Source organism: Ischnura elegans, assembly GCF_921293095.1.
Source record: "Ischnura elegans chromosome 13 unlocalized genomic scaffold, ioIscEleg1.1 SUPER_13_unloc_2, whole genome shotgun sequence".
Classification (NCBI taxonomy): domain Eukaryota; kingdom Metazoa; phylum Arthropoda; class Insecta; order Odonata; family Coenagrionidae; genus Ischnura; species Ischnura elegans.
Window position 1 is genome coordinate 8,503,294 of NW_025791658.1, and position 12,878 is coordinate 8,516,171.

The 12,878-nt window shown below is 41.5% G+C and overlaps 1 protein-coding gene across 9 annotated transcripts in view; it reads right to left on the minus strand.

The window, feature by feature from the left end:
• LOC124172622 (gastrula zinc finger protein xLCGF3.1-like) overlaps positions 1-12,878 on the minus strand; it is a 126,345-nt gene that overhangs the window by 41,607 nt on the left and 71,860 nt on the right. For all 9 annotated transcript variants that reach the window (XR_006868219.1, XM_046552058.1, XM_046552057.1 and 6 more), the window contains one exon: positions 8,806-9,151. Coding sequence is in view for 8 of the 9 variants with exons in the window: in XM_046552058.1 (XP_046408014.1) it covers positions 8,806-9,151 (346 nt within the window). In the remaining variant the exon portion in view is untranslated. The remainder of the gene's footprint in view (positions 1-8,805; positions 9,152-12,878) is intronic.

Genomic DNA, 12,878 nt, shown 5'->3' on the forward strand with positions numbered 1-12,878 from the left:
TCAACCGTTCTTGTATTCATTTTTGCAACTCATTTAGACGAATACATAACCTAACTTCATATTGCTCCAGTCGGAATTTTCAAAACAAGTCGAAAGACAACTATGTAAAATCAAGATTAGCGGCCTCTGTGGGACTAGGGTTATGCCGCACAAAATCGAAAAACTGTGTAAAATCAAGAAAAGATGTAAAATCGAAGTTTCATCATTGGAATTCCCTATGCTTTCCGGTCGGACTTGAGTGTTGCTGCGTAAAAACGAGCCTTGATGTAAAATCAAAGTGCGTAAAATCGAAGTTTTACTGTATCCTAATCGTATTAAGTGACTATTGAATTAAGAGAGATCACATCGTTTTCTCTCGAATCTTGGCAAAAGTCACGCGATAGCACTCGCATTCTGTAATTATTAAATAATAAATATATGTTCTCTAATGCAAGCATGTTTATTTAAACACATAAATATAATGGTTTAAAAGACAGCAATGCCTTTCATTTCCGAAGGATATGAAAAAAATGGTGGCTATCACTGAAACCTCTCCACAGTAAAGTGACCATATGTATGTACCAGTTTACCCGGGACAGTCCCGTTTTAAGAATGCTTGTCCCGGTGTCCCTGCGATGTTCCCCGGGACAGGCAATTGACCTGGTTTTTGACTTGCATCTGTGTGAAATACTGAAACTTTTATTTTGCGTTAGTTTATAAATTTGTTGCCCAAACAAAAATCTGGGATTAATTCAAGGTTATTATTAACAAGAGACAAGAAAAATTAACCCATCAACTTTTTACTTTTATTATTTTAGCCGTCTACAATAACGGGACATTTTACGGCTCTTTAATTACGGCAGTTAAATTAACTTCCTTGCCAAAGTGCTGCACAGTCACAAGTGAGTATCAATTGAACTATGTATTGGTATATCGCTCAATCTCAGACATCTGTCTGAATGTCAAAGCGGGAGATTCGCGGTTGCGTCGTCTAGTATGGATATCTCAACGGTCTTCGGAAGACTGACTGTGCGTTTGCTGACTTTTTCATTGATTTCTAAATGAATGCTGAAAAACTAAGTTAAAAGAACTTGATATGTAACGGTAAACACCATAGCAGACCGTAAGTTGTGAATCTAAGCTAAAACTTTGTAATTTTATGGCATGTTCTTTGTGGTTTTAGAATTTAGTCTTTTGACTTTGCCTTTGACAGTGCTTTCGTTTGTTATTCTTAGCTAGGTTTTTGCTTGGTATTTGGGCTTTGGCTTGGGCCATTGGGATTTGTCACCTTCACAGGCTTTGGACTTTTGCTTTACAAATCAGTTAATTTTCGAGACTTCACTATTTGACTCCCTACTTCAACCCTTAACCGGTGACGTGTGGTCTGAGAGACCGCTGCGTTTCTAAAATTTCAAAATATCTATAATTCTCGTTAGCTTCATATTTTTGCATAACAAGGACATCCCACTCTTAAAATTTAACGTTCCTTTTATTAATTTCTGTAAATTTGAATTTCAATTCGATTAGCGGTCTGCAAGACCACACGTCACTTACTAAGAACGCATCAAGAAAAGGAATAAGCGGGATAAATTTCATGGCTACTTACTACTTAGCCTTCCAACTTTAACATTTAAGGCCTTTTTTGAATGTGGCGAAATATTGATACATAAATTAAATAATTATAATTCGAGTGTTTTTGGCATCAGTTGTTTGATCCTGCTTCAAATCACAATTTTTTATGACAAATTGGTTCGTATTGGGAGTGTAAAAATTTTAATATCGGTTTTAAAATAGTTGAGCATTCAAAGAAAAATTAAACAAAGAAATAAAAATGGCGTAGCAATATTTTATGAATTTTTGATTTATTGCGGTCTCCCAGACCGCACGTCACTGGTAGTGTAACAAGAATTTCACGTCACTGGTTAAGGGTTAACTCTTATGTCTTCAGTAAGGAATTCAGCAAGTTTAACATCATAACTACCATACCTAAGGTTGAGCGTTTTGAAACGACAGGTATGCTGAAAATTTTAAGTACAAAATTTAATATATATTTTTAATAAATTACTAAAAGACAACACAGTACAAATGCCAATTACTGCATAGCTATCTCACTTTCTTCCTCCTAGTCTTTCCTCATCACTCACCACTGAAAATCTGACTGAAACTTTCAGCCTAGGAAAAATGGGGAAACGGCATTGCAAATATTGCCAGGGAACTGCAAAAGGAATTTCCTTTCGTTCAAAAGAACAGGACTGATTCTGATGTATGCTGCACAGTGTGCAGATGTGAATTTTCAGTAGCTCCTGGTGGTGGGGGAGACATTTCCAACCACTTAAAGACTGAGAAACACAGAAATACAGTAGGGTAGACTGGGGCAATTCCAACACCTTAAGACATTTTTAACTTTATGTTTTTTACTAATTTAGCTACATCGTTCATTGAACTACTTGCAAATTAGTTCGAATTTTCTACATCCGTATGATATGTTATGTTAACAAACTAATGTAATTTATGAAGGAAAAAAAGTGTTTTCTGAGACTGTTACCAGATGTCGGTATTTCCCTGGTCACTGGGGTGATTTTGACAGGCCTTAGGGGTAATCCCGACAGTGGTAAAAAATAAGAAAATAATTTGATTGCTGATTGTTTATTTGTGAAAACGCTATTTACGTAATTATTGGGCATATTCAAGAGCACGGATAAACAAAGGAATATTAGAAGGTAAGAAGTACCAACTCTTACAGAAGGAAAAAAATTCGCGTGATATTTCGGCGATAGCTTCTTTTATTTCATAATAAATAATACTTGCCCGATCTTTAAAAATGACCACCAGGACTTAAAACCCACTAGCCCATTCCTCGCCAGCCATTTTGCTCTCTCTATTGAAATTATGCTTAACATTTAATTTTTCAGGAAGATCATATGCTAATTGCCTTAAATCAGTCAAATTTATGCCATATAACTGGTTTGGCAACTGTTTAATATGATTAGATAAAATGGTTTCCTGGTCTGGTGTGAAGTAAGATTTTCTGGTTTGGCCATAGAGTTGGATTTCAGACGGTCATGAAGGATGATTCTGGGAATATCTAATTCAGCCACCACCCTTTTAACAGTTCCTCTACTTTGAACCAACTCAAACGCCTTTTTAAGGGTCTCCCCATTCCATTTCCCCCTCTCCGCGGTCTGTTTCCTCAATCTCACCATCTGGAGGTCATTTAAAATAAACAATAAGGCCCTAACAACAGTCTCATGCAAAAGTATAGAATAAATGGGGAAATACTGACACCCTGTTGGTATTTCCCACTCATAGGATGTCGGCATTACCCCGAAAGAACAATATGGTGGTTACAGAACCCTGGAGACTACTCTGAACGTTGAAGTTTAACAAGAGATATACCAAAACGTTAGTTATATTACGTAATTTTTATTAATCTAAGAGCTATAACAATGACACGTGCTGTTAAAGTGCTACATTGATTTGTATGGGAGTCAATTTTTAGATGAAAAACTATGAAAATGAATTATGCTTCACCATAAAACAACTTGTTTGCTCAGACGACAGGAGCATACCAAGCACTAATTGCAATGTCGCCCGCAACGCATCAGCACTAAAAAGCAGCGCCTGGCCCTCTAAATACGACCGCAAAGTAGGGTGTCGGGATTGCCCCGGGTGTCGGGTCTACCCTAACAGCAGCTTCCCCTTCATCAGTTCTAACAAATTTCTTTCGAAATACAGAAGCAGGAAAGGAGGAACTACAAACAGCAGCTGGCTGAAGGAGAAGAAATGGCATTTAATTCATACTCTCAATCACAATCACAGTTTCCGTTCTATGGTTGCACTTCAAAGCTTGAGCAAAAATTATTTAATGGCAAGTTTGCACGTGCTAGAACTAAAGCTGAGGCTATTGTTACAAATGTTTTTTCTCCTTTTGCCATGGAACCACTGCAAAAGGAACTTAGAGAATCAGAGTTCATCGCTATTTTAGCTGATGCCTCAAACCACAAGGCTATAAAAATTGTGAGAATAATTGTGCGGTTCTTCCTGCCGTCAAGTGGATTGCAAACAAAGTCATTAGAATTGCAGGGCTTGCATTGGAGAAACAGCAGAACTACAATGTAAGATTTCACTTTTTCCCGGCGTATGATGGCGGTGAATTCTTCTCGGGTTTCCATCCGGGTGAGCTCCATCTCCATCGCTGCCGACGTTTCGATAGAATCCTTTTCTATCGTCATCAGGGCCGATGATGCCAGTAGGAAAATGCCAGGTTTATATATCCTCGCCCCTGATGACGATAGAAAAGGATTCTATCGAAACGTCGGCAGCGATGGAGATGGAGCTCACCCGGATGGAAACCCGAGAAGAATTCACTGCCATCATACGCCGGGAAAAAGTGAAATCTTACATAACCAGCCTCTACGGGGAGGATATCTACCGCAGCACTCAGGAATTTGCTGCAAAGCGGAGGGAGAGGGCGACACTTATCTGTAGTCTCACCTTCCTTCTGAGATGCCGGGATGAAGGAGTAATTCCAACTTTCGCCAGATTAAAATCCTCGGTTATGTCGCCAAAAGCAGAACGGATCCTTGAGCGTGCTAGCAAAGCCTTAGTACGGGAAAGGATTCATGACAAGAGAAGACTACTGGACGCCAACACCAAACACGGGAAAAATCTTCACCTGTGGCTGTCCACAAAACTCTCACCCTCCGATTGGGAGTTTATTGACCGAATCACAATGGCCACGGCAAAATCACTCCTGACGCAAGAAACGGAGAGATTGAATAAGAAATTTGATCATCTACAGGCACGTCGGCCAAAGGCACCAGCAATCGACCAAAAACGAGTGGTAGTGAACCTAACTGACACTGAACTTGATGACTCCACCAGAGCGGTTCTCTCCAAAGGATTGAATTTTGCACCAGCGCCGCATAAGATTCCTATCAAAGACATCATTGGGGGGATAGAACAGGCGGTGAGGAAAGTTTCTCATGACGTAGCAGAAGAAATAAGGAATGAAGTTTTCACGTTCCTAAAAAAGGCCAAACCGCCCAAGGCTAATCTTAAGCCAAGTGAACTCTCTGCCCTTCGGAGACTCACAAGGAACAAAGACATCACCATTTTGCCGGCAGACAAGGGAAACGCGACCGTCATTATGAAAACGGAAGACTATCGCAGGAAAATGTTAGACCTTCTGGACGATGCGGCGTACCGGATTTTGCCACGGGACCCCACTGAATCAATAACGAAACGGACTATTGAACTCATCAAGAAATCAAACATCCCGAGGAGATTTCACGGAACTTGCGGCCACCCGCACCAGCCCCACCACGGATGTATGGGCTACCGAAGATCCATAAGGATGGTATCCCGCTACGACCGATCGTTAGCGCCATTGGCTCGCCAACCTATAATCTTGCCAGACATCTAACAGGCATCCTAGCGCCCCACGTCGGAAACTGTGGACATCACGTGAAAAATTCCGCTGACTTCGTCAAAATCCTAGAGGGCATCTACCTTAATCCATCGGGCATCATGATCAGCCTTGACGTGGTGTCATTATTCACCAGAGTGCCACTCCATGAAACTCTGTCTCTCCTAGAGAAGAAATTCGATGCCAACACAGTGAAGCTCTTTCACCACGTGCTTACTTCGACTTACTTCACCTTCGACAACTGTTACTATGAACAGAAGGACGGCGTGGCCATGGGATCCCCACTTTCTCCGGCCATTGCCAATTTCTTCATGGAAGATTTTGAGGAGCATGCGCTCAACTCGGCTCCCCTCCGGCCAAAATACTTTTATCGCTACGTGGACGATACCTTTGTCATCTGACCACATGGGGTTGACACCCTGAAGCCGTTTTTGGACCACATGAACAGCCGACATCCGAGCATCCAATTCACCATGGAATCGGAGAAAGAAGGAAGATTGCCATTCCTTGACATATTGGTGCAAAGGAAAGAAGATGGGAGTTTGAGCCATAAGGTTTATAGAAAGTCGACTCACACCGACTTATACTTAAACGCAAGAAGTCACCACCATCCAGCACAACGATCAGCGGTTCTTTCATCTTTATTACATAGAGCCAAAGTCATTTCCGACCAGCAAAGCCTTCCTGCAGAACTCGGACATCTGAAGAAGACATTCCGTGGAAATGGTTATAGCTCGAGAGAAATCTCCATGGCCCTGAAGAGGGCCTTTGAAGGAAAAAGGAAGACACATGAAGAAGAGCCGAAACCGGTGGCCAACGCATACCTGCCGTACGTCTCTACGGTATCCGGCAAGATTTCGCGCATTCTTCATAAACACAACATACGGACAGTGCATCTGCCTCACAAAAAACTAAGACAAGTCTTAGTCCGTGCCAAAGACCCTGCAGGACTGAAATTGCCTGGTGTTTACAGCATACCATGCGAGTGTGGTGAGGAGTATATCGGTGAAACGGGAAGAACGATCGAGACCCGAATCAAAGAGCATAAGCGTCATCTCCGGCTGTGCCAACCATCGAAATAGGCGGTTGCGGAGCAAGCCATCAATCTCGACCACACGATTCGCTGGGAAAACACCAAAATGCTCTGCCACTCCAGCGGCTACTGGGATCGCCTCACCAAGGAGGCAATTGAAATAAGACTCTCCAAGAAAAACTTCAACAGAGACGAGGGTTTCAACTTAAGTAAGGCATGGAACCCGATTTTGAAAGGGGCGGGAAAAGCGTTCTCTTTCTCCGCCAATCAGAACGACCCAACATAACGACCGAGGATATATAAACCTGGCATTTTCCTACTGGCATCATCGGCCCTGATGACGATAGAAAAAAATTCTATCGAAACGTCGGCAGCGATGGAGATGGAGCTCACCCGGATGGAAACCCGAGAAGAATTCACAGCAGAACTACAATTCCAATACATTTGAGAAACATTCCATATCAGATAAAGTGGTAGCATTGTGTGCAGGGTTGATAACAATCTTGATTTTTTTGAAAAAAATCATTTTTGTTGATTTTTTTATTTAAATTGGATTTTATTGGTTTAAATGAGATTTTTATGATTCTCCATTCATCAAAATTCAGTTATTTGCAAAACTAACTATTTGGGCAGCATATTGGAGAATGATCGTTTGCAGAGACAATAAGAGGCAACATAATATAAGAGGCAAAACAACATAAGAGACAATAAATAATTAAAATCAAAACTAAACACACACTATCACACTAATCGAACACTAGAATTAAATCAATAGTATAAGTACCCGTCGCTCATTTAATAGTAACACGATTTAAATCATTGCGAAAAATAAACAGATAAAGTAAACCTTTCGTGACGATTTCGCATTTCATTGCGGCCGTAGCTACTATATGTCCATGTGCCTGTGCGGTTCGTGTTTACAACCACTGCCTTTACCGCCTTCACAGAACAAGAATGCGCAATAGTTATGCATTTGTTTCTGAAAAGGCGCAATAATCAATGGCTTTAAACCAGAAGCGCCAGCATTACTGCATTTGATCGAAATCCAGCGACTCAGCATCGAAAGTGCCATCAATTTATGGAGGAATATCTTCAATTTGCCAGGGTAAGTAGGATTGATAAATTACGTCACATAATATTTCGCAATTATTTCCGCGATATTTTCTTTATTAAAAATAATTTTACGTTCAACAGAGAGGTGATGGATCAAGTAGAAAGATGAGGCCTGCGGCAGATAAGAAGCCATCAAAGACGGAGTTTCGATGCCAATTTAAAAATAGCCGTTGCAGAATACGCCGTAAATCATAGTATTTACAGCGCTTGCAAAGCACTAATACATCGCGGAAGTCATTTCGGGGGTCTCGATGCGGCAGATTCAAAGAATTAGAGGAAAATATCGTCGAATTTGTGCGCAAATGCAGAGCAGAAACTCTTTGTGTAACTTATGCAATGATTCGCGACGAGGCATTGAAAATTGATAACATATTTTTTCAGTGTTTATGTTTGTTGGAAAAAGTTTATTTCTTAATTTTATTACTTTGATATTTGTAAGTCCTGTAGTTTAATTATTTTGCTTAGCAGGCATTAGATGGCAATATTTTCATAATATTTATAATTTATTTAACACAATTTTATTTAGATTTCCTAAATTATTCTAGTCACTTGGATTGGACATGACTTGATGGGTGTGTTACACTGGGTCTAAGGAAGTTTCAGGGCCAAATGCAATACTCTTTATGGGCTTTATGTTAAAGCTTATATATTTACATTGTCTGTAGTCATTTGGAAATCAAAAATATTAATTATTTGTGAATGTTTAAAAAAATACAATAGCCTTGGATAGTTTTTTCATTACTTCATTACATCTGGTTAAGGAACTATAAATTACTGATACATGCAATGGATAACAACATATTTTAGGAATAGTTATTTTGTTGTGATGGAAAATGTGTAAACAGATTTGTTCTTATTATTCACAGAAAAAAAAATAGTTTTTATTGACTAGAATCTTAACTTGCTAACCACAGAAAAACTGCCTTCCTTTGCATTTTTAAATTTTACCCAAAACTGAGGTCTCAAAATTAGGGGGGGGGGGGGGGGCTATATTCAGAGGGGGACTATATTCGGAGATATACGGTATATGCTCACTAATGCATGCATATTTGTTTAAACACATAAATATAACAGTTTAAAAGACAGTAGTGCCTTTCAATTCCAAAGGATATGAAAAAATGGTGCCGATCACTGAAACCTCTCCATAGTGAGCCTCCATACATCAAATTGCCCAAATTTTGGTCCCCTCAATTACGATGTGAAGAGGTATTACTGTAAATAAGGTGGCATTTCAGTGACCCTTCAGTCTTACCACAGTCAACGCAATCCAGCTGCTGGCCACTGTTGTGTTTCTCCGCTTCCGCGTGCGCCGCAAGTTCCCCCTCCGTGAGAAAGGCCGCATCGCAGTCAGCACACGAGAAGTGCGCAGTCCGTATGTGTGCCGAGAGGTCCTTGCCTTTGCCAAACACCGTGCCGCACGCCAAGCAAGGGAATTGCGACACTTCCTCTTCCGGGTGCGCAGTCTTGCGGTGCATGAGCAGGTAGTCGCTGCGGCAGAAGCACTTGAGGCACGTGGGGCACTGGTACGGCTTCTCTGCGTTGTGTGTCTTGCGGTGGAGAGACAGCTTGTCCTTGCGGTTGAACGCACGACCACAGATCTAGGAGGGAGACAACAAGGAACAATAGGTGGTCACCATGCGAAATAAAATACAGCACACTCCTGATTACAGTGAGTCCTCGTTTAACGTCACTTACCGTTCCTGAAAAATGTGACGATAAATGAAATGACGTTAATCGAAACATAATATCCCATAAGAAACAATGTTAAAAGTGAATATCGGCTCCTAGACCTCACAATTCCTACGCAAAAAAATTTTAGCGTATCACAACTGAGGCATTTTTTACGATGGGAATGCCAAACTATGGCATAAATACGAGTTCCTGTCTTCATCGACGACAATAGCAGCAGTGACGTAAATCCTTCTCCATTTTCGCATCTTCCCGCATTTGCTTTTCGGCTTCGCTATGGTGGTCGCCCGGGCGAGTGTCGCCTGGGCATTATCATCACTGAAACATCGTCGCAGTTACAGGAACCAAAATTATTGTGAACACGGCGAAAAGAGTGACGACAAAAACTCCCGAGTTCTACACGGAAAATTCCTTGAAATAACTTTTTAGGTTCCTGAAAACCATTATGTCAAGTAAAACCTTGTGCACCTACCTATGAATGCATTTTGAAGAAAATTTGCTAAAACCGTCATCGCAATTAACAATAAACACACCGTTTTATACTTTGTAAAGACTGACTGTATTACCGCCCACAAAACGAACAACCTGCAACCTTTTTTCTCGTGCAAAATTTAAAAGACTTGACGTTATCCCGAAGCGAAGGTGCGATAAACGAATGACGATCTCAAAATTTTCGTGACGTTATCGCAAAATGACGTTAAACGCGGTGACGTAGAATGAGGTCTCACTGTATATGGGCTAATGATGGGGAGAGAGATGGCACGAATACCATTTTTATAAGTCTGAATATTGTCGCCCCTTTTTTCCAAAAATGCCCGTGGTAAAAGTAAAGGGGGGGGTACTACATTCAAATGCATTTTTTCAACTTTTCCTGAAACTGAAGCCCCAAAATTAGGTGGGGGGGGGACTATATTCGGAGAAATACGGAAATCAGAAAACATCAATCCAAACTTTTGCTTGAACATCTTCTAATTTTCATTATTTACATAAAACAAACAATATACTACTACTTATGCAGTTATTCTGTTATTTTAGAGTGCTCCCCGGACTCAATGAGAATTTTCTTTGCCAGTTTTTGAATTTTTTTAGCGATGATAACATGGTTGTAGTCGTATCATTAATGCTCCATGTAAGGCCTGGTTTCAAAAAACCCCTCATCGGTGTCTGCGTGATCACGGATACAGTAAAGTGGTTTGCAGGAATGCCTCAAAACCACTGTTCGACGTCGGAAACTACACTGTCAGGCACCACGCCACGTAGTCGCGTCTGGCACTAGTTGCCGGGGTTGCAACTGCTGCGGGACGTGTATCCGTGATCAAGGACCTCGGTCGCGCACTGCAGAGCTTGGAAAAGAGACATGGTACTCCACTGAATGCAGCTAGTGCGCGATCACTTCCATTCTATGAAGGGGATTCTAACAGAAATAATAAGCCTGGTGTATCTTCGCATTAATGCAGTAACGCGGATGAGTTCGCATCCGATTTCTTAAAATAAAGATCGCAGAAAAAATTGAGTGGGAGTGAAGATCATGCATACGGATAATGCGCAACACGGATACACTGCAGCCGGATAATCAGGAGTCTGATGTATAAGGGAATGTTTGTCCGCGAGCGGTGTGCATTGTTTTGCTAAAGCTCTAGTCGAGTTTAAGTAAATGAAAGATCGTAGCACTTTTCCGCAAGAATTTTTAATGCGTACAACGCGTTTCAGCTCACTGAGCCATCATCTGGTACAAGACACTTCAGAACATGTGAAAATCCCTTTTATACCCTTGAGAAAGGAGGGGGTAGGAGAGGATTTGACATCTTTGAGGATGGGGGATGGGAATAGGCATACAGAGCAGAGACAGTGGGAAAAGATACAACTACGGGATGTGGAGAACCCATGTTGGAGGGAGGGTTCTAGTCATAACTGTAAAATGACGACACGTGGGGAAGAACCATAGCAAAACGGGAGGAGGGGGTGTTGAGAAGAGTGAAAAAAGGGACGGTTTAGGGTAAAAAGAGACCGCGTGTCTTTTGAAATTGAGAGGAGTAAGTAGCGATGCAGGAAAAGAGGCGGGGGGTGAGGAGTCCCTTTGGGTTAGCTGAGAAGGAGAGAAAGTTAGTGGGGGTACAAGGGAGGAAATTGCAAGCAAAAGAAAATGGTCAAACACAATACGGAGAGAGGGTGGGCGGACGGGAAACACCCCGTGGATGTTGGGGTCACTTTTCCCCATTTGTTTTTGGGGAAGGGTATCTTTAGGAGAGGGGCGTGGGTGAAAAACACTTGCTCATTCACGAGCGATTTCAAATCACTTTGTACAATTTCGAATTGCTCAAAAACATCCAGTCTTGTGCCCTTACTTTCTAAATGTAGAATTTCAGGTTTAAAATTACAACAATGCAAAGTCTGTAGAAGGAGTTTGGCGAGAAGTGACGTTTCATTCCCATTTTTCTAGCACCTTCTATGTTCTTTCATTCTGGTAATGAAACTTCCGCCTCTTTGACCGATGTAACACATGTTGCATGAATCACAATTAACCTTGTAAATGCCAGATTGAGTGAGCCGAAACGCAATGTATGCATTAAAAATTCTTGTGGAAAAGTGCTACGATCTTTTATTAACTTAAATATGTCTAACTTCCATTAATCACAAGAAAACTAAGGTTATGCGGTTTTGTAAAGCATCACGAGCGAGAAATGTGAGAGTCAAGATAAAGGTGGGTGGTGAAAAACTTGAGCAGGTTGAGCAGATTGGCAGCACATTAGAGGAAAACGGATACAGTAGTAAGGACATCAGGAAGAGAATTGCACTAGCGAAGGAGGCGTTCATGAACAGAAAGCAGCTTCTGAGAGGATCGTTGTGTAAGAGTTTAAAGAAGAGGTTAGTGAAGAGTTTGATTTGGAGTGTAGCTCTCTACGGTGCGGAAACGTGGACTCTGAGGAAAGAAGACGAGAGAAGATTGGAGGCGTTCGAGATGTGGGTATGGAGAAGAATGGAGAGGGTGAAATGGACGGAGAGGAAAAGGAACGACGAAGTGCTGGATATGGTTGGCGAGGAGAGGCAGCTTTTAGATGAGATATGCAGGAGACAGAAGGTTTGGATGGAGTTAGTGCTTAGCGGTGAGGGGATGTTGAAAATGGTGTTGGAGGGTAGAATGTTGGGGAAACGAGGGAGGGGAAGGAAAAGAATAGGATTTTTAGGTAGATTGAAAGAGAGAAGGCCTTACTGTGAGTTAAAGAAGGCAGTGCTGGAAGGAAAGGGAGGCTCCCAGATCACTTCTTGCGTACTCCATGGAAACCTACCTTAATCGGTAGAATACTATAATTATAATGTCTAACTTCCACCACTTGAAGCCTGAATCTGTTGAACTCTTGTCGAGTGTCTGGGCGTGAGAAGAGCTGCTCCCGGGAGGCGACCAAAGGCACCTTTTTCGACCACCGCTACCTCCTACAGCCAAGGTAGAGCAATCCTCCATCTCTGTTCCTAACCTCGTCTTTTCCCCAAATCCTTTAGTTGGTTTCCTCGCTACCAAAGTTCAGAGAGGTGATTTTTATTCTGAATCGACCGTTTCTTTTGTTATTTAATGGATTGATACTTGTGTTCAACCGTGCCTTTTTATTTTTTCTTGTGCTTTACACTCCTCCGCACACC